At 46.7% G+C, this 21,904-nt stretch overlaps 1 protein-coding gene across 3 annotated transcripts in view; it reads left to right on the top strand.

Moving 5' to 3' along the window:
• LOC137423637 (uncharacterized) overlaps nucleotides 1–21,904 on the top strand; it is an 87,369-nt gene that overhangs the window by 17,282 nt on the left and 48,183 nt on the right. For 2 of the 3 annotated variants that reach the window (XM_078773957.1, XM_078773956.1), the window contains 15 exons: nucleotides 392–612; nucleotides 2,021–2,197; nucleotides 2,409–2,639; nucleotides 11,126–11,314; nucleotides 12,975–13,037; nucleotides 13,314–13,384; nucleotides 13,753–13,907; nucleotides 14,294–14,366; nucleotides 14,601–14,702; nucleotides 16,209–16,269; nucleotides 16,389–16,537; nucleotides 16,711–16,837; nucleotides 20,638–20,732; nucleotides 20,864–21,022; nucleotides 21,157–21,307. In XM_078773957.1, the coding sequence (XP_078630083.1) occupies nucleotides 392–612; nucleotides 2,021–2,197; nucleotides 2,409–2,639; nucleotides 11,126–11,314; nucleotides 12,975–13,037; nucleotides 13,314–13,384; nucleotides 13,753–13,907; nucleotides 14,294–14,366; nucleotides 14,601–14,702; nucleotides 16,209–16,269; nucleotides 16,389–16,537; nucleotides 16,711–16,837; nucleotides 20,638–20,732; nucleotides 20,864–21,022; nucleotides 21,157–21,307 (2,024 nt within the window). The remainder of the gene's footprint in view (nucleotides 1–391; nucleotides 613–2,020; nucleotides 2,198–2,408; nucleotides 2,640–11,125; nucleotides 11,315–12,974; nucleotides 13,038–13,313; nucleotides 13,385–13,752; nucleotides 13,908–14,293; nucleotides 14,367–14,600; nucleotides 14,703–16,208; nucleotides 16,270–16,388; nucleotides 16,538–16,710; nucleotides 16,838–20,637; nucleotides 20,733–20,863; nucleotides 21,023–21,156; nucleotides 21,308–21,904) is intronic. The other variant, XM_078773958.1, reaches the window with a different exon arrangement.

Below are 21,904 nucleotides of genomic sequence, written 5' to 3'. Positions count from 1 at the left end.
CAGTGCGCACTCGCTGTGCACGCAGAAAATACACACTCGGCTGTCTGCACGATCGACACGTTCGCATCTTAAGTGAGCATGCAGCTGGCTGTTTAGAAGGTTCACCGGGATGTGGGGAATTTCTGCGGTTGTGGATATACCGCTGCTCCTATCTGGATGTTTTCGCTTTCTCGCAGAGATAGCAAATTCTACTTCCTGTTCATCTTTTCCTTTAGAACGGATTTGATCGTTCAAATGCTCGCTTTCCCATTAGTCTGTTGCTCCACGTTGATGATTGCAGTACGTATTTTCCGACACTATTCTTGTGCCGAGCGAAATACGGTGTCTTTGTCCCCACGGAGGAAAAGTGTTTTTCTCTATTTTGTGCCCTGTCATCCACACCTCCCACCAGGGATGTAAAATACTCTTCTCAGCCCAGGCACATGAGGGGCGGTATGAGAGGTGCTCCTGGCGGGAGGGGGGGAGGTCGTGGCGGGTCTGGGGGTCCGAATACTTCACCTTCTTCGTCACCCCGGGGAAGCCCTTACCACCCCCACAGCCACAACACACCCCCTCCTCATCACCAAGTTTATCACCCCACGGAGAGTGCAGGCGGTCCTGTGGTGAACGGAGGTAAGTTAGTCTTTACCCACGCTTGCTGGGATTTCTGAAAGTACCTTGGATCTCACAGTGTCATCTTCACTATGTTTGTCCATCATTCATTTTCTGTCGTAGTGATTCGATTTATCCATCGAGTATTAAAGGGAAAGTTTATCCCAGCCTTAATTACCACCATATTTGATTTTTGATTAAACCTCCTCCCTCCCCCCAAATACTCCCCATAGTTGTTAACAAATGCTCCAGGATTTGGGGGAAAAATGACGAGACTGTAAGGAATTGTGACTACCGTCACACAGCACCAGGGGCCCACAAGTGATTTACTGGAGCTTCTACCGAAGGTCATTGAGCAGCCATTTTTTTTGTTTCGATCCTGTTCAACACCGTACAGATCACAGTATGTTTGGGTTTTTCATGAAGCCTTACCGCCTTCATTTGAACGTGAATACAGTCGAGCCAAAATGGAGTGTATAAACCTCATATACAGTTCTGTGGAAGGCGACGGTGATCATTCGATGTCTCTAAACGAGGATAGGGAAGTGTTGGTTTGATGCAATTGCGGACATTGTACAATGATGCCAACTGCACGGTCGGTACCACCTTGTATGCTGCCATTTGTATTTGAGGGAAGCCTTTTTCCCCTCGAAGTGTCGTTGCCCATTTACACAGGCCAACCGCCTGATACTCTGGTATCTCGTGCACGCTTAGTCCAGGCGAATGTGGATCATTCTCACGAAGTCGTGCTCTTGCAGCTCAGCATTGAAAGATACACTCCATGGCATAATTTTGCGGTTATTTTTAAAGGAAAATAGTTCACTGCCTTGCAATGAAATTTGTGACCTTTCCCTTGATTTTCCTTTATAAATTCTTCTTCTTCTTCTTCTTAATTAATGGTTACAATTATTCCAACGTTCTTGTGGGTTTGGCATGGGGAAGTTTTTGGCCCAAGTCTTTCACTAACTGGCAGGCCAGGCCTGATGCTCAACTGGGTAGTTTGGGCAGGAATTTGTAATTTCTTCGTGGGGCCGGCAATAGCTCGCCAACTCTTCTTGACGGACACCGTGGGAGCTTTAACATCCACCAACTAATGGTATCATGGGACGCCAAATTGATGTCCCTCCAAGGGACAGGAGTGATGGCACACACATTGATGAATCACCCTGCCTGTGAAACACCAGGATGACAGTCGATAGCTTTTTTCCCTTTAAATGTGTTCACAAAATCTTCCCTCCCTTTAACAAATTTTATTCTGTTCCAAAAATTGTGCCCATGCCTTCAACCTGAAACGTTTGTATTTTTGAATGTTTGTTGGATTTTAATTTGGATAATGCAGCTTTGACTAAATTGTTTTTTTCTTTCTTTACCTCCCCCCTCTCTGCCTTCTACTTTTTCTTTTGCCATGTACTCTTCATTCATTTCTTAGCCTTAACGCCATCTTGTTCAGCACCTCCTTCTCGTCCACCTTTCCCACCTCGCACGCATCCTTCCCCCTCCAACCTTGCCCCAAACCCCTCTCGTTCCACAAACCGACTCCCATTTTCTCACTCTCAGCCACAAGCACCTCCCTCACAGGGTGGTAGGAGGGGAGGAGGAATGGAAGGTAAGTTTCGGAGGGTTCGAGTATCGTTATCACAGAGAGTTGAGCAGTGTATTGAGCAATAAGGGAAGAGTGGGATGGGGGGAAAATGATGGGAGCTAAATGTGCAGAAGAATATTGTAATGAAGTCTGTGCATATTCATTACTTAGACTGCATATTATACTCAGCCGTGCAACTTTGACTCAAACCATATAAACCATTCTTCCATGCCAGTTCCTCGAATGTCTCCAAAGTCCCAGCGTCCCTCTCGGCCACCTCGCCCTCCAGGCCACCCTTCCTCTGGAGGGCGTGTTGTTGGGGTTGGCATCACTGGAGGGAGGGGCACTCCACCGGTGGGAGACGGTGCTCACAACAGTTCTACTCATGCTGGTACTGCACTTCCTGCTGAAGTGTCTCCGCAGGGGGCTGCACGAATGGGTTCCTGGTCTGCTGTAGTATCTTCAGGTAGACTAACCATTAGCAGAGCATTTTCTTTGGGATTGGGTAAAAAAACCAAAAAAAAACCACATATAGAGGCCATTTTCCCCCGCAAAGCGGGAGTTGGCCTTTTTCGGGGACCGTGGTTGTTGTTGTTTTTCGGTCCCCTTTTTGAAGCAATGTTTTTACGGCCGGATGCCCTTCCTGCCGCCAACCCTTTTTGTCGCCTTTTACGACAAGCAGGGAATTACCAGTGAACTGGTACTCAATTAGCCGACCTCGGAAGGATGACAGGCTGAGTCAACCCCCCTGGCGTTAATTCAGCGATCGACCGGGATTCGAACCCAGGATCCTGGGATCCTAAGCTGGCACCCTAGCCGCTAGCCCAACACCAGGATTGGGTAACATATATAAATATATATGATTTTTATGCCTTTGCCGACGAAGTCGCTGGAGGCATTATGTTTTTGGGTTGTCTGTCTCTGTCTGTCCGTCCGTCCATCCGTGCGTCTGTGAAAGGTTTTCATGACCACAATAACTTGTGAACAGCTGAAGGGTTGGTGCCGGTATGTATAATGAGATAAAGCTGAACCAGTTAGATGTTGGTGTCAAGAGGTCAACGGTCAGCCTGTAATAGCTTTAAATTGAGAACGGTACAGGTATGTATAATGATATAAAAACAAATGGATTATATTTTGTTGTCAAGAGGTCAAAGGTCAAATGTTAGACGTCCCGTCAAGTAAAAATTCTGTTGAGCTTACTTGTGAACCAGTTTTGGGATTTTCACCAAACAAAGTATAAGTATATATAAAAACCACCGTTTAGAGGCCATTTTTCCCCGCAAAGCGGGGGTTGGCCTTTTCGGGGACCGTGGTTGTTGTTGTTTTTTTGGTCCCCTTTTTGAAGCAATGTTTTACGGCCGGATGCCTTTCCTGCCGCCAACCCTGTTTGGCGCTATATATGATGATGCCGCTATATATGACCCTATATATGATGATGCAAAAATGAACTGATTAGATTTTGGGGTCAAGAGGTCAAAGGTCATGTTGAGAAGTCATATAGTAAAAATTATGTTACCAGGCCAACTTGTGAACCAGTGATGGGATTTTGAGCACACTTGGTATCGGTATATATTATGGAAAGATGAACTAATTGGATTATGGCATCAAGAGGTAAAAGTTCAGAGGTCATGTCAGGTAAAATATGATTACTTGAGAACAGGTGAAGGGATTTTTGATCAAACTTGGTACAAGTATATATAATGTAATAATATGGGCGGAGGCATGTTGGTCGACGCTGCGATGTCGAAGAGTGCTGTTCTAGTTTTGTTCAGGTATTCGGTTAATAAATGCTGGTACAGTAAGTAGTCTGTGGCCGTCTGAACAGCACACCGTTGACAGTTTTTGCTGAGATGAAAAAGAAAAATAATGCGATTTCTACCTTGTTTTATTTTTGGGGAAAAATATTTTTATGCAGTTCGTCCATTTTAATTCCATTTTTTAGCTTATCTGGAATTGAAATTCCACATAAGGTATTGTCATCGTGCACTGTTCATCCATAACAAACCGCTGGGCCCAATCCAGTTGAAATTTGGCAGCAAGGTTCCTCCTGACTGGTAACGGGAATTGCAAAGCTTGGTCCGGTCACCTGAGCGGAAGCGTGTCAAAATGGCCGACTTAGTAAATTCCTTCAAAAATCTTATTCTCCAGACCCACCAGTCAGTGCTACAAAATTTGGGGTACAACATTAGGCCAGGGCCCAGATAAGCTCCAGGTCCAGTGATCCTGTTTTTAACTATTCGTGTTGACTTTGTCTCCATTCATATCGACTGTTGAAATCTTCTTTATTGAATAGCATGGATTCCTTCCGCTTCCGCATCCGGTCCCTCGAGCGAGGAGGCTTGCTTCGCTCTCTCCACGACATCAAAGTTTGAGTGTTTTCCCATTCGTGTCTTTGTCAAATTTCCACTGGTTATTTTTATTGTGTATGTGTTGTTGTGTGTTTCTATTTAGTTTTGGTTTTGTAATTACTGCAAATTTGTGTGTAATTAGTCGTTTTTTGTTCGCACCTCATGCGCGGCCTGGTCTCTCCAGGCTCCCTCCCCCCGTCAGTATTTTGTGAATATGTTCTTTCCTTCATAGTATTTGCTTGTTTCTTTGATTTTCTTTTCTCCCCCCTACCTCTCACGAACATCTTACTCTTTGTCCAACGTTTTAAAAACAAAACAAACAAATAAACAAACAAAAAAATCTTTATTAATTCTTTCTCTCCTCCCGGACACGTGCTTGTTCGCTCTCCTCCTCGTCTCGACTTGTGCCCCACCCCCTATATCTCGTTTTTCTTCCACCTCTGCTCCTTCTTTCTCAAATCCACGTCCTCACTTTGAGACTTTTCCCAGATTATTTTTCATGGTTTTGTTTAAATATTATTTAAATATGTTTAAACCGCAGCCGTGATGCTGACGCCGCCCCCCCCCCCACCCCCACCCCACCCCAGAATTTCCATGTTTTAAACGTTTCCCAGTGTGTACCCTGGATTAGAATAGGTACACCGTATCCCTGCGTGTCGTAAGAGACGACTAAGAGGGTTGGCGTCAGGAAGGGCATCCGGCCATAAAAAACATTGCCTCAAAAAGAGAACCATGACAATTACAACTACATATGGGCAGGGTACAGCCCGAAGTGGAGATCGGTTTCTGAGGTTTGGGACATAGAATGTAGGGACAATGACGGGGAGATCAGGAGAAGTGGTCGAAGTATTGGTCAGAAGAAGAGTGGACATGTTGTGTGCAAGAGACGAGATGGAAGGGAAGTGGTGTGAGAATGGTGAAGGGTAGGCAGGGACAGAAATACAAGTTTATGTGGCAAGGGTGCCTGGAGGGTGTGAATGGTGTTGGTGTCCTGTTTTCTGAGGAGTTTGTAGAGTAGACAGTGTGGTGAGTGTGACTAGAGTGAGTGATAGGTTGATGATGGTGAAAATGATGATTGGAAAGCTCTTGGTGAACGTCATCTCGGGATATGCTCCACAGGTTGGTCGGAGCGATGAAGAGAAGGACAAGTTCTGGTGTGCGTTAGAGAAGCTGATGGAAAACGTGAAAGATGAGGAAGTTGTGGTAGGAGGAGACCTAAATGGACATGTAGGAAGGAGTATGGATGGTTTTGAGGGAGTTCATGGGGGTTACGGATATGGTGTGAGAAATGGAGAAGGTGAAAGGATTTTGGAGTTTGCTGATGGAGCTGATTTGTTGATTTGTAATACTCAGTTCCAGAAAGAGGATAATAAGCTTGTTACATACACGTCAGGTGGGTCGACGACAACCGTTGACTACCTGATGGTGCGTAGGCGAGATAGGGGGCGCCTCCGGGACACAAAGGTGATCCCGGGGGAGGAGGCTGTTTCACAGCACCACTTGTTTGTCTGCGACATAAGGGTGAAAGGTGCGAGGAGACCTCGGCGGGTGAAGTACCAACCGAAAATGAAGGTGTGGAGGTTGAAAGAGGTGAGAGTAAGGGAGGCATTAAAAGAGAGGCTGAGTAGGGTAGAGGATGATGTGGTTGAGCTTGAAAGTGGTTGGATGTCAATGAAAGATAGTCTGTTGGGAGCCGTTGGTGAGGTATGTGGATGGACAAAAGGACCACCGAGGCACTCGGAAACATGGTGGTGGGATGATGAAGTTGGAAAGAGGATTGACGAGAAGAGGAAGAAGTTCAAGGAGTGGCAGAAGGCGAAGGGTACGGGAGCAGAAACAGCAGAGCATGAAAGTTATAAGGCAGCCAAGAAGGCTGCAAAGAAAGAGGTAGCAAAGCCGCAGGAGGCATGTAGCAAAATGTTCGGAGAACGCTTGGATTCGGAAGAGGGTCAGAGAGCAGTATTCAGGATTGCAAAGCAGATAGCGAAAGAGAGGTGTGATGTGATGGGGGTGAGTTGCTTGAAGTATGAAGTGGGAGAAATCGTTGTCGACCCAGATGGAATTAAAGGAAGATGGAAAAGATATATGGAAATGCTGTTGAATACAGAGAATGAATGGGATGGCAACATAGAGAGTAACCCAGTTTTAGGACCGGCAGAGAAGATAACTGAGAAGGAAGTTGAGGAAGCAATAAAAGCAATGAAGAGTAGAAAAGCGGGAGGGCCGACGGAAGTTGTGGGAGATATGTTGAAGGCAGCAGGAAGTTGGGGTGTGAAGAGAATGACAGAGATCTGTAATCTGGTGGTGAAAGAAGGCCGCATTCCAGTGGCTTGGGAACTGAGTACCCTCGTCCCTCTATACAAGGGGAAAGGTGAATAGGTATTGGAAAGCATGGAATGAAGGTATTGGAAAGGGTGTTGGAGAGGAGGATAAGGAAGAAAGTGAAGATCGACGAAATGCAGTTTGGATTTATGCCAGGAAAAGGAACGACAGACGCGCTTTTCATTGTGAGGCAGTTGCAGGAGAAGTACATGGAGAAGAGGAAGTAGTTGTTTCTCGGGTTTCTTGATCTGGAGAAAGCATTCGATAGGGTTCCACGCAAAGTATTGACATGGGCAATGAGGAAGTTAGGAGTGGAGGAATGGTTGATTAGAGTAGTGATGGCAATGTACAAAAGAGCACGCACAGCTGTAAGGACGAAGGACGGGAACAGTGGTGAGTTTGAGGTGAATGTGGGAGTGCATCAGGGGTCGGTACTAAGTCCACTACTATTTGTAGCTGTGATGGAGGTGCTGGCTCAGAACGTAAAGGAGGGTTTACCGTGGGAGTTGTTGTATGCAGATGATCTGGTGTTGATTGCGGAAAGTATGGATGGACTGAAGGAAAAGATGAACAAGTGGAAGGAATGTATGGAGACAAAAGGTCTGAAGGTGAATATCGGAAAGACGAAGGTGATGGCAAGTGGTAAAGCATGTGGTGAGGTGCAAAGAACTGGGAAGTGGCCATGTGCTATGTGCAGGAAGGGTGTCGGAGTGAACTCCATTCAATGTACAATGTGCGCTGAGTGGGTTCATCAAAAATGTAGTGGTCTGAGAGGGTCATTAACCAGTGTGGCAGCTACATTCAAATGTAAGGTGTGCACAGAGGGATCTGCAGATGGAGGAAATGTTGAGTTGGATCTTGGAGACGGCATGAAGCTGGAAGGTGTGAAAACATTTTGCTAACTTGGAGACATGCTGAATGGAGAAGGTGGATCAGACTCGGCAACGGTTGCTCGAGTGAGATGTGCATGGAAGAAGTTTCGGGAACTGAGTGGCGTGCTGATGAGGAGGGGAGTGTCGTTGAAGCTGAAGGGAAAGGTGTATGCTGCATGTGTGAGAAGTGTTATGATTTATGGGAGCGAGACATGGGTAATGAACGTAGAGCAGCAACGAAGGTTGGAAAGGGTGGAAATGCGAATGGTTCGATGGATGTGCGGAATATCGTTGAGAGAGAGGAAGACAAGTGATGAATTGCGAAAGATGATGGGAATAGAGCCTCTGATTGATGCTGTGAAGAGGAACAGGTTGAGATGGTTTGGTCATGTGTTGAGGAAGGATGAAAGTGACTAGTTGAGCAGAGTGATGGAAATGAATGTAGAAGGAAGTAGAGGATGGGGAAGACCGAGAAAGACTTGGCTAAAGATGGTTGAAGAAGAAATGCGGGCAAGGGGGTTTAACAAGGAGAGATACAGAAAATAGGGCAAAATGGAGAAGATTGTCATGGGGACCGCAAGGCTAACCCCCTCTCTAGCAGGGAAAATGGCCTTTAAAATGCTTGTTGTTGTTGTTGTTGTTGTTGTTGTTGATGTTGTTGTTGTTGTTGTTGTATAGCATGGATTTCTTGGTTTGCTTTGAATTGCTTATTACTTGCGTGCTGAAGCATTGTTTCTCTGAGGTACAGGACGAGTGTAATGAATCAGCCTAGAGCACAACCTATTGCTATCCTTAACTTGTGTTAAAAGCATGTGCTGCTTCCTGCTGTGTATTTTCTGGTGCTACTGTGGCGGTAAAATGAAGTGAGCAAGACAATTTGGTTTATGAGAAGCTTTCTGATTAAATACAAATAATCCGGTAAAACAAAGCCAAAGTAATGATTGGCTTTGGGGGTTGAAAATGAAATTGAAGTTCGGCCTATGCTTATCGTTCAGATTGCGAGTGTGCATGTATGTATGTGCGGCAAGGCGCTGGTTCACTGGCCCTGAAAACGTTCAAGATGTGTCCTTTGCCAATAAATGGTTTACTTGAGAAATTGAATGCCCCCATACACATCTGGCACAGAAAACGACATCATTTGTTTTCGATATTCAAGCCTTTGTTTCCACGGCGTCAAGTTGAGCAAGATACGAGGCAGGGGAGTTTTTCGCCAAATCCAGAAGGGAAGATTTTTCCATTTGGCGAAATCCAGGCGAGGGAAAACGTTGGTCTTAATCTTTTCTTGCAACAATTGGGATTCGTCAGCAAAAGTACTCTCACACTGTTGGTCTCGCCTTTTTGTGAGGTAGACAGTCATGAACACTTCTGCACTGTCCCAGAAAACACTGAACATGAGCTTTCCCGATGAACACCTCTTGAACTTCCGGTGAGGTGGAGAATGTGTATGCTTCTATGCACGTTCTCCTACTTGTTTTTTTTCCACAAGATCAAGATACAGTAGTCAATCCATGACTCATTCTGAGTCGCAATGCTGCTCATGACGTCGTCTAGGTTTGCTTTAAACATACAAGAAGTTCTGTGGAAAATCAAGTCGAGCTTTCTTTTGATCAGCAGTCAACATTCTGGACACCCGTCTTTCTGAAACTCTTTTCATGCCTAGAAGTTCAATGACCCATTCATTGTTAGTGTTTAGTTTCTGAGCGACATGCCGGACTGTTGACCTTCTTTCATTCATCAAAATCTTGCAGACCGCCTCACCTTTTTCTGGGGTATCCTGCTCGTGACTCATCCATCCTCAGTGCTCGTTCTCCCAGAGTGTGAAAGTGAGTGAGAGAGTGTGAGAGTGTGTTTTTAGTTAGAGATATATGTATAACTTTTATAGTGGACATATATCCTTCCCCTTCCCCAGTGTTGTTGCCGAGCCTTGCGTATTAACTTTTCTGGTTGACCCTTTAATGAAGGTACGCACTTGGTCAATGCTCGTGTTTTGGTCTTTTCCATTTTTCAAAACCCTATTGATCGACTCACATTGACCTTTTTTTCTTTCTTTCTTAACCAATTCTTGCAAAGGTTAACAAAAGGCTGTTTGCAAATAAACACATCATGCTTTGAGTACGTTGATCTGAAATTGGTAGGTCACAAGTCACAAGGTACCATTAAATAGGCCAGGCAATGGTCTTTCTGAATGCCCATCGTGTACAGTACTTGCATTCATTTAGTTGTGTTGAAACAAGATCTAATCTTTGCTGAGTTCGCCAGAAACATTGACGTGATGCCAAATTATGAGGTAATCCAACACTCACGGGCACGTGAAGCCAATTACAATCGATTGGTATTGCGGTTGTCTCTCATAAATACAACATTGTTACAGATTGTAGAGTGACTTTGGTAACCTACACTGTGGGATTGGCACTGTTATAAGCTCGAGTCATCTCCAATGTTTTGGGAGGTGAGGGAGAACCATCCAGTTTGATAAGGGGGGGTCATCTGGAATTTCCAGATTGCGAAGTCTGCTCCCTCCCCTCTGCTAGCTCCGTTTCCCAAACATTTGTTGGGATTCATGCATGTTAGTGTTTTGAATTGATCACCAAGAGGTTTATCATTTTCATGGTATATGAAGTACGAAATTACACGACACAAACATCCATTCAGGGTAAATTTACAGCATGTACTTTATTCAGCAAATAATGCACGTGTACTCCACTACTCCATCCACCCAAAGGCTAGTTACCAACAAATTGGAAATGCTGATTAAATCCTCCCGTTTTGAATTTATTATAATATTTAAAGTTACAAAACTTCTATTTTTGTTTTTATGCAGCTCAACGTTTCGTTAACATGTGAATTTGCATTCCAACAAGTGTATAAACTCTGGATATACAGTAGGGGTTTCCATTTCTGCTATCATTAATTTTGAAATTGGTGCACTCTCCTTCGAGGTGTCCAGCTTGGGTTTGATTCCCGACCTGACTTTAAACTTGGATTGGTGATTCACAGACAGGGTGTCGCATCGCAAAGTGTGCTGTCCCTCAGATGGACGTTAACGCTGGGTGTGTCCCGTCTTTTGGCATTAGTGGACGTTAAAGATCCCATGTCAGCTTTGGCAAAGAGTCGATGAGTTATTGCCACCACCCTGAACAAATTGAACGTTCCTGCTACTTTCGGGCAAATGTCCGACCTGGCTAGCTGGTTCGGGAAGGAATTGCACCGAAAACGTTCTCTGGCTGGCCCTACCAGAATCTGGAAGAGTTTGTGTTTTATATTTTGCCATCCAATTTATCAAACGTATGATAAGCAGCGTCCTTTTTTTTTTTTTTTTTTTTCCCAGAAGCGTCACATTTCTTAAACTCATGACTTCATCCATCTATTCTATCTACCTGACCCTGCATTGCCTCCTTCATTTTGTCCAGCACCAAGTCAAACCTCGCCAAAACACACCACACCTGCGGCACCCGTGTCCACAACTCCTCAGCCCGTGAGCTCCCAACACTACCACCCTTCCAACCAACCAGCTCAACCGTCGCACGCAGGCACGCAGTCCCCCGTGTACAGCAGGACTGCGGGGCCGGGCGAGTCTGCCAGTTCCGTTTTGAAGGACGGTGAGAAGAGCTCACCACCCCAGACTGCATGTGCTTATACATCAGCTTTTATTTGCCGGTGCACAGTAAATATCCTGCAGGCTTTACTTCAACCCTACATCTTGTGTTTCCATCTCTGGTTATAAAATATTAACGTGCTTCTTAACTGAAATGGCGAGAAATGGAACGGTCTGCCTCCACATTGTGAATGAGAATGTATGGTCGCTGAATATGGAATTTACCTGTTGATTGATTGAATGCCATGGATTCCCCCTCCCCACCCCCTACCCTGCCCCCTCCCCACCCTCCCCCCTCCAACACAAGTGATTATTTTATTTTTGTAAATAACACCTTTTATCGAAGTGTTGGGTTGAAGTAAAGCATCCCGGTGTTGGCTTAGCGGTTAGGGTGCCGGCTTGGGATCCTAGGATCCTGGGTTCGAATCCCGGTCGATCGCTGAATTAACGCCAGGGGGGTTGACTCAGCCTGTCATCCTTCCGAGGTCGGCAAATTGAGTACCAGCTTGCTGGGATGAATGATCACGGTGTGTACCCCGCTTTAGAATAGGTACACCGTATCCCTGCGCATCGTAAGAGGCGACCAAGGGTTGGCGTCAGGAAGGGCATTCGGCCATAAAAACATTGCCTCAAACAGGGAACCATGATTGTCATGGGGCCCGCAAGGCTAACCCCCGCTCTAGCGGGGAAAATGGCCTTAAAACGATCATTCATTCATTCATCGAAGTGTGAGGTTGTTAACACTGATACTTTCTGAGCTCTGTGTTTCTCATTTATAATGCACTGCCTTTTATGCCATGCAATCCAATGAACTTTTTTACAAAATATATTCCAAACTCTAAAGGATTTAAGGCACTAAGAGGAACTGCAACATGAATCATGGACACACGTACAGACAAGTATGTGAGACAACACTAGACTTGACTTCAGACAAACATCCACTGAACTTGGGGGAAGCGACGTCACTTCAGAGATTTTTTCGGTACTGATGAACGGCATCTTCATGACGTCACTTTTCTCTCCACACTCACCAGGGTAGTTCAGGTGAAATTTCCTCTATCCGCCCCCTCCCTCCTCACCCTCCTTCCTCCCCCCAACTCTTGGAAACTAATGGAGTTCATCCGTGTTCTATCCTTCATATGCTTAGCATTGAGCAAGGAAGCAGCATGTACCATTTTTAAAGTCTTTGGTACAACTCGACTGGTGTCGGAATCCAACCGGCGACTTGTCACAATCCGAGCAGGGACACTATTGCACCACCGAGTCTTGTGAAGGAACCTGTGTGTCCATTTTGGGATATTACCACATTTTTGCTGACAGTTGTCACTACATTTTTCTGAAGCTTCAAAAGCTTTTTACTTCGGCCGCTGACTGACTGTCGGATTGCAGTGAGCTTGCCGATCGAAGGTATTTGCTGGAAATTGTTTAGGGTTGTTCTATTTTACTCCCACCCGGACGTTATCCGTTAAATCGTGCCCACTGAACATTCTCACAAATTAAGCGAGTGTTTGATCATTTAAGATGGATTCTCAAATGTCATTCCATCAGCAGAAGGTTGCTTATTCAAATGGGAATTGCAGCCTGTAGTTTACAAATGCATTCTGGAGAAATGTATTTTGGCATGATACATTTATTCACTTCCAAAACTACCGACTTGTGTGCAGAACCGGCACCTTTGCCACCGGGAAGCGAAGGAAAAGTTCCCATTCCTTCACAGACCACCCAAGGTAAGTTCATCACCTTTTTGGCATCTGACCTCCTTGTCTCTTTTTTTAAATCTTCGAAATGTGGATTATTCTGGCTGTGTTCATTCTTCTTTGGATTTCGGGTTGTTTGGGCTGCATTCCCCTTTTCCCTTTGTTTTGGCCAATTCTAGTTTTGCTTTCATTAATTTTTTATCTCCCTTTCCTTCTGGTCCCACGCTCCACAATCTCTGAAATGAGTCATTCTGGTGCTTTCTGAGGACACCTTTATTATTTTTCCCTCACCCTTCTCTCCCACAGCTCCTCCTTCAGTTGAAGCAGAGAGGTCTCAAGATGTTAGAGAACTGAAGGAATTTTGCAACAAGTTCACTGTAAGATGATGGGAACCAGGTTATAGGACATGCTTTCTTTTGGAGAAGGAGGGGGGAGCGGGAGGAGGAGGATGCAGGTGGTGGTGTAGAATGAGCATGGGAAAGGTGGTGGGAGAAGGGGAATGAGAAAAGGGTACTCGCTTTTAAGAATGTGAAAACATTGTTGGGTGACTTGGAGGGAGGAGGTGTGTAGGTCAAGGAAATGGGACAAATGATGAAGATGAGTTTATGAATTTGTTATGAATCTTACCCTTTACCTTCAAACTACTCACTCAGATTTTGCTCAATCAGCTGACATGCACATTGCATATCAATGTTACTTTTCCTACCTGCCGAGTACCAACCCTAAACCCCCTTTCTTCACACAGCTGCAGTCCAGCACTCCCAAGGAACCCCAGCTCCCACCTGCTGATCCAGTGCCCCAGCCACAGCGGCCTTTGCCCACACCACCAGCCCCCACGGCGGGTCCTATAGCTGAGAGCCAAGGAGAGGGAATGGAGGGCGAGGGAGAGACTGTGGTGGAGTGAGTTGCAGGGATTTCTTCTGTTATGGAAATGGATGGATTAGCAGTTTTGGTCGAAAGTTTTGAAGAAAGGGACACTTGGGGAAAACTATATGAGTTTATTTGCAGGATGCAGTTTTGTGAAGAAGAAGATATCATTGGGGGTGATTGGTTTTGTGGTCATTGTTTGATTTTGAGGGTTGGAGTGGGGTAGGCAGAACAGAGTAAAATAAAAAAAGAAAGGTGTATCTGGGGTCTGGGTGAGTGTATGAGAATATTTGTTATAACCACCTTTAGAGGTATGAGAATATTTGTTGGAGGTTAAAATTGCATTTTAAATAATCTGGTCTTTCATTCATTCTTGTCACATTTTCTTTTCTCTCCTTTCCCAATGCCATTTCTTTCAGTCAAGTACGAAAGTCCACTCTGAATCCAAATGCCAGAGAATTTAATCCACACTGCAAGGCGTTTCATCCCACGGTAATTAATTTCATTTGTTTGTTGTTGTTGGGTTTTTTTCATTATATATTTTTAACCATTGCATCAGCACATACCACACTCTGCAAGCTGTCCCTCCACCTCACTTCCTTTTCATGCTTGTCATCCCGTGCCTGCACTTACTACAACACCAGATTTATATGCACCACGACACTTGCACCGGTGGATTTTTTTTTTCATCATGACTTTGAATACCTCTTTGTTTTGATTTTGCAGGCACCTTCCAGCCGCCCCACACGGCAGGCTAGCCCGTCCTTCGTTTTTTCGGGAGGAATTTACCCCTCCTCACCCTCGTTCCTACACTACCCTACTATCCAGGTATCAACTTCTCTGTCTCAGCCTCATCCTCAAGTGTCACCTCCTTTTTTTCTCTCCTTCCTGCACAGCCTTGCTTTCCCGTACTGTGTCTCGTCCCCACTGAGACTCACCCCCACTGAGACTCACCCCCACTGCGTCTCGCCCCCACTGCGTCTCGCCTCCACTGCGTCTCGCCCCCACTGCGTCTCGCCCCCACTGCGTCTCGCCCCCACTGCGTCTCGCCCCCACTGCGTCTCGCCCCCACTGCGTCTCGCCCCCACTGCGTCTCGCCCCCACTGCGTCTCGCCCGCCACCGAGTCTCGCCCGCCACCTGAGTCTCGCCCCGCCACCGAGTCTCGCCCGCCACCGAGTCTCGCCCGCCACCGAGTCTCGCCCGCCACCGAGTCTCGCCCCGCCACCGAGTCTCGCCCGCCACCGAGTCTCGCCCGCCACCGAGTCTCGCCCGCCACCGAGTCGCGCCGCCACCGAGTCGCTGCCCGCCACCGAGTCTCGCGCCCCGCCACCGAGTCTCGCGCCCGCCACCGAGTCTCGCGCCCGCCACCGGAGTCTCGCGCCCGCAACCGAGTCTCGCGCCCCGCCACCGAGTCTCGCGCCCGCCACCGAGTCTCGCGCCCCGCCACCGAGTCTCCGCGCCCGCCACCGAGTCTCGCGCCCGTCCCACCGAGTCTCGCGCCCGCCACCGAGTCTCTCGCGCCCGGCCCCACCGAGTCTCGCGCGACCCGCCACCGAGTCTCAGCGCCCGCCACCGAGTCTCGCGCCCGCCACCGAGTCTCGCGCCCGTGCCACCGAGTCTCGCGCCCGCCACCGAGTCTCGCGCCCGCCACCGAGTCTCGCGCCCCCTCCCACCGAGTCTCGCGCCCCCCCACAGAGTCTCGCGCCCCCCCACAGAGTCTCGCGCCCCCCACAGAGTCTCGCGCCCCCCCACAGAGTCTCGCGCCCCCCACCGAGTCTCGCGCCCCCCACCGAGTCTCGCGCCCCCCACCGAGTCTCGCGCCCCCCACCGAGTCTGCCCCCCCCCCACCGAGTCTGCCCCCCCCCCCCCCACCGAGTCTCACCCCCCCCCCCCCCCCCACTCCACCGAGTCTCGCCCCCACTAACTTTCTCCCCAACTGCCCCATGCCTCTGCCACTCTGTCCTAGACATGGGTTTTGCATTTTTCATCGAGCTATTGAAAACTGAAAACTGATTATGGATCATTATGAAAACTGATATGGATGGATGAGCATTGCAGGTTGTTTCTGCTTGTGATGAAAGGCGAGATTGTTCGTTAACTTAACTTTTACTGCTGCATGCCACTTGAGGTTGTTTCAAATATCAAGCAACTTTGTTCTTCCTGTGTCTCTGCTCTTAATTTCATATCTCCACATGTATTTATTTATTACATGCTACTGAAGTTGCTTCCAATTGAGGGTGGGATGGGGGGTGGGGGGAGGGGGAAGAGGCGTTTGTGTGTGTGCACGTGGTTTTTATGCTTTCTTTATAATCTGTCACACTCCTGCCCCACAGAGTGCAGCGATGTACAATTACCAGGCTGCCACTAGTTCGCAGGGCAAGGCCTACAGAACTGGTGAGTATGGGTCTGGTGAGAATGAGAGAATGGAGGAAGGTTTCGTCAATTCAATATTGTAAATATGTTAATTCCTTGTTTTTTTTTTTCTTTCTTTATTACTTTCCTTCCTCGCTTAGCAACAACACCAAGAGGAGAACCTGCACCTCCCCCTCCCCCTCCTGCCCCTACTCATGTTGTCATGACATCACCGAACACGGCGACACATTCGCTCCTTCCCTCTACCCCCTACCATTCATACTTCCCTTACCAGCCACAGATAATGCAGGTAATGTATGCACTCTCGATTGCACTTACCCTCCTCTCACCACCATCACTAAACTCACCACCCTCACGTGGTGTGCATTACTTACTTGCTGGCTAATGTAATCTCTCCAAATGTCCTTCATTTCCCCCGTGTGCTCCCTTCTCCTGCCACCCTCCCTCACATCAATTCAACAGCTTTACACCCCAATGGTTCCAGGAGCCCGAGTCATCCCTCCGACCCATCAACAACCTACACTGTTGCCACATTCGCCACAGTCTTACGCGCCACCTTCTGAAAACAACCCAAACGCTGGCTTGTATAGTACGTACCCTTGTCTTCACCTGCCCATTTGTGTATAAATAATCCGGTTGTTGTATTTTCTTGAACATATGAGCAGAAGTTCATTCCTGCTTTTCATTTATTGTTCTCACACTTTTTGAAAGAGAAATAAAATGGGGGATATTGTAATCAGCTGTCTTTCTGTCCGTCACGCTATCTCCTAAGTGTTTGGGCAGAAATTTTCCAGGTGCAAGAGTAGTGCGTCACTTGCAGGAGCAGGGTCAAAAGGCCAAATTCCCCCCAAAAATCAATTATGGGCACATTTAAAAATCAAAACTTTCTATATGCAATCAGCATTGGGGAACGCAAGCAATATGTAACGATTTTTTGGGATTTGACCACTGGTTCATGTCCCAGGGGGTGGGGACTTGGGGTCACAGGGGTCAAATGGGGAAAAGACTTAACTTAAAATTTGATATTGGGTCATTCCTCGTGGAACGTTTTGCCAACTTTCAACTGCTTTTGGTGGGAATCGTGGGAATTGGTGATGGTGCCCCATCGACTTCGCTGTAGTTAAGGTATTTCCCGAAATGACCTCATAGAATGTGTCCCGGTGTCCAGCTGTTCGTATGTCCGTCCATTAACATTTGACAAAAACTTCTTACAAACTACTTAACCGATATGAACCAAATTTGGTATGATGCGTTAGGACAGGAAGGTCTCATGGGGTTTTGCTCCCTATCTGGATATGCGCCACCGATAGTGGGTGAAAGGGGGGTTTTTGCCCCAAATATTGGTATTTTATTCAAAATTCCTCTTCTCAGAAACTACCAGACATATCCAAACCAAACTCCTCACGAGACATCAGGAAAATGCCCTAACCTTAAGTTGCGCTCCTCATGGACGTATCTCCCTCAGAAAGGAGGCTGGGTGCCCCGTCCGTTTTCCCTCATTTTCACGAAAGCATCTTCTCTACAACTACTTGAGTGATACAGACCAAATTTGGTACTATGCATCAGGATAGTATGGTCTTGTGGGGGTGTGCTCTCCATCCGAATCGCCCTTATAAATGGGGTAAAAGTTGGGGTTTGCCCCTAATTTGGGTATTTCATTCAAAAACCTTCTCAGAAGCTGACCAAACGACATACGGCATCGAGACCGTGCCCTAACCTTAAGTTGTGCTCCACATCGCCGTATCTTTCCCAGAAAGGGGGCCACAGGCCCTTCCCCAAATCCTTAATATTCACTACATCCTCTCCACAACCACCCAGCTGATATGGACCAAAATTTGTATGATTCATCAGGACACCTTGTAAAGGGGGTAAGTGTAGTTTTGCCCCTAATTTGGGTATTTCATTCAAAAAGCCTCTGAGAAAGCAATCGGTTCCAGGCCAAACTAGCTATGTGACATCCTGACCATGCCCTAACCCTACGTTGTGCTCCCCATATCCGTATCTCTCTTGGAAAGGGGCCCATGTGCTCCCCATATCCGTATCTCTCTTGGAAAGGGGCCCATGTGCCCCCCTCCCAGAATCCTTAAAATGTCTTCTGCTCCCAACCTACCTGGCCAATTCAAAGCAAATCTGACAGGATGCATCAGGAAAGATAGGTCTTATTGGGTTGTGCACCTCATCTGGATCCGCCTACTCGAAGGAGGTCCTAAATTCTAAATTCGGATATTTTTTTCCAAATATTATCCTCTGAAACTTACCACTTCTTGTATTTGAACGACATTCGCTTGGAGGCATTAGGATCAGGCCCAGATCTAAAATTGTGCTCCACATAAGCACTGGCTCCTGCGAAATGGGGGCATGGGGTTTGCCCCCTGATCTGCCATTTTTACTGAAACATCTTCTTTTCCATAACTATGAGCCAGAATTAAACCAAAATTTGACAGGATTCATTAGGGCAGTAGGGCCTTCTAGGATTGTACTTATCATCTGTATTCGCTAGCCCCCACGGCATCAAATTCAGTTACGACTTTCAAAACTGAGCTTTGGCAAAATCCAATTAAGACCCCATTCACCAAAGTGGAATCCGTTCAACCAGTCCCTACCTGATACCGCTTTATCGGTCCAGTCTCTGGTCACCCCCCCCCCCCCCCCCACACCTGTTGGAGAAATAAACGATGTTGATAATTTATTTCCTCCCCCACCAAAGATGGATGGAGGTTATGTTTTCACCCCTGTCTGTCCGTTTCTCTGTCTGTCCGTTTGTCTGTCTGTCTGTTTGCCTGTCTGTCCATTAAAAATATCTCAAAGTTGTGGAAGAATTCGGATGAACCTTGGCGGACCGGTTAGGTGTCTGACAAGGACGATTCGATTCGATTTTGGTGAAGACCTGAATATGGATTCGGATATGAGTATTATTTAATTTTTTAATTGATTCTTCACCATTGGGAGATTGGGGCTAAAACGATACATAGCAGGATATCTGAAAAAGTTATGGATGGATTTGGACAAAACTTGTTGGACAGTTTGTGTGTGTGACGAGGAAGAATCGATTCAATTTTGGTGAAGATCCAGATCCGGATCCAGCTTGAAGAATTTTTAAAGTGATTCTTCACCATTGAGTGATACGGCCAACCAGGCAGAGGGAGGTATGCTCTCTACTGAGGGCCGTTCTAGTTTTTATCTTCTAACGGGGACATGCTCCAGTACTAATGTCAGCTGTTGAACTGTTTGGTCCATTATGAGCCTAGTATCACATGTGCAACTAGAACGGCACACAGTAGAGAGCATACCTCCGCTTGGTTGGCCATATCACTCAATGGTGAAGAATCACTTTTAAAATTCCACTAGCTGGATCTGGATCCGGATCTTCACCAAAATTGAATCGATTCTTCCTTGTCACACACACAACCTGTCCAGCAAGTTTCGTCCAAATCCATCCACAACTTTTTGAGATATCCTGCTATGTATCGTTTTTGGACCCATCTCCCGATAGTGAAGCATCACTTAAAAATTATAGTCGCCGGATCCAAATCCGGATCTTCACCAAGATCTAATCATTTCGTCGGTGTCACATACGCTACATCTCTGCCAAATTTTGTCCTAATCCATCCACAACTTTGAGATTTTGTGTTCACAAACGGATAGACAGGGATGAAAACATAACTTCCATCCACCTTTGGTGGCGGAGGTAAAAATGTATCGCTTCCTGATTTGATATTCCTTGCAAACGGAGCATGGCTTTCAATTTCCGATTCGCACAGACATTTCCACACATCGTTTTCGTTAATTGCATTTGTTAAGTAGTGATAAGACAAAATGCTATTGACCTTTATAAATGTAGCTTCTTTTTTATCCTCATTAAGTTATAAATAAGCAAAGTCGTCGTGAACCTGGTGGAAAGGACGGAAACACTAACAGCATGGAGTGACACTTGAAGGAAGAAAGGGCGAGGGGAAGAAACACTCGGAGAAAACGTCTGAACTCAGAAATGGCCATTTTTTACCTGTAGCAAAAATATGAGCTTGTCAGTGCAATGATGCGCCAAATGGCTCAATTTTCTCGTTTAAGGTTGTCGAGACCATGGACCTTTTGTGCATTATTTTCCATTCTGAATGCATTAAAAAAAAATATATATATATATAAATATATATAAATGCATTTGGTTCAATTCTGACGCGCCACCAACTGAGCGAACGTGATATAAGGGGCAGGCATACGTCACGTCACGACATATGACGCTTAGGAGCCGACAGCACCATTATTTCATATTTTTACATCGATTTGATTAAGAATAGAATTTTTTTATTTTGATGTTGACCTTGCACTTAGAAGAATCTGTTATCCCTTCCACTTCCCCCTCCCCCCCCCCCCCCCCTCATCCCATCCCAGTGCCTGGGACCCCACTTCCACCACCTCACCCTCCTCCCTCAGCGACTCCCACTGGACAAATACAGAGACAGCATCCAGCGCAAAGCCCAGCACAGGTAGGTCAATTGCAGAGGCTTTCTCATGTGGGATGTGGACCTCAGAAGGAGGTTGTAAAGGTCTTTTTAAAATATTTTTTCACATCACCCAGAAACAATATCCCTAACTTCTCCCTTGATTCCATCCTCAGGCAATCTACCATGGGACGTTGACCCCAACGCCTCCTGGAGTGGGTGGAAATGCTCCCAATCCCCAGGCCCCCCACGCTTATGCAACCGCCGGAGGTGTTTTTACCCTACCCCACCTTCCCCCACTTGGCCACCACTACCAGCCGGGAACACACCAACATGTAAGAAACTGATGGAAGGTTTGCAAAAGGTCTGCTTTTATTTGTTGATGTGCATTGATCAGCATGGTAACTAAATTTGTTTTTGTTTTTCCCTCGATTCCCATCTGGGATCTCCCCTTCTCATTCCACACAAGGCTGCATTGAATCCCTCACCCCATCCTCACACAGCCCACGCTGGTCCCTCTCCCCTGGTCCTCGTTCCGTCCTCCCAGCCCGTCCATCACCCTTCAGCAGTACCTCAACCTCAGTTTTACCTGGCTCCTGCACCACCAGTCTCTCAACACGGTAACAGATGAGTGCCTGTGAGGGTTAATATTGGTGGCTTTGGCTGGTTGGGGGAGAAGGGACTGGGGATGGTGTTGGAGAGGATTCCTCCTGGAAGGGGTTTGAGTGGGGTGGTAGAAGAAGGGAGTGTGTGGCCTATTATTGGGAATGACATTTATGGAGTATTTTACTTGTACTGTACTGCACAAAGTACAGTGAGGGTGAGTTGTTTGGGGGTGAGTGAGTTGCTTGAAGGATGAAGTGGGACAAATCGTTGTGGACCCAGATGGAATTAAAGGAAGATGGAAAAGATATATGGAAATGCTGTTGAATGCAGAGAATGAATGGGATGGCAACATAGAGAGTAACCCAGTTTTAGGACCGGCAGAGAAGATAACTGAGAAGGAAGTTGAGGAAGCGATAAAAGCAATGAAGAGTAGAAAAGCGGGAGGGCCGACGGGAGTTGTGGGAGATATGTTGAAGGCAGCAGGAAGTTGGGGTGTGAAGAGGATGACAGAGATCTGTAATCTGGTGATGAAAGAAGGCCGCATTCCAGTGGATTGGGAACTGAGTACCCTCGTCCCTCTATACAAGGGGAAAGGTGACCCTCTGGAGTGT

This window comes from Myxine glutinosa, chromosome 3 (assembly GCF_964187855.1).
Source record: "Myxine glutinosa chromosome 3, kmMyxGlut1.1, whole genome shotgun sequence".
NCBI lineage: Eukaryota > Metazoa > Chordata > Myxini > Myxiniformes > Myxinidae > Myxine > Myxine glutinosa.
Note: the sequence above shows the minus strand (reverse complement) of the source record. Positions and strands in the feature narration are given on the sequence as shown.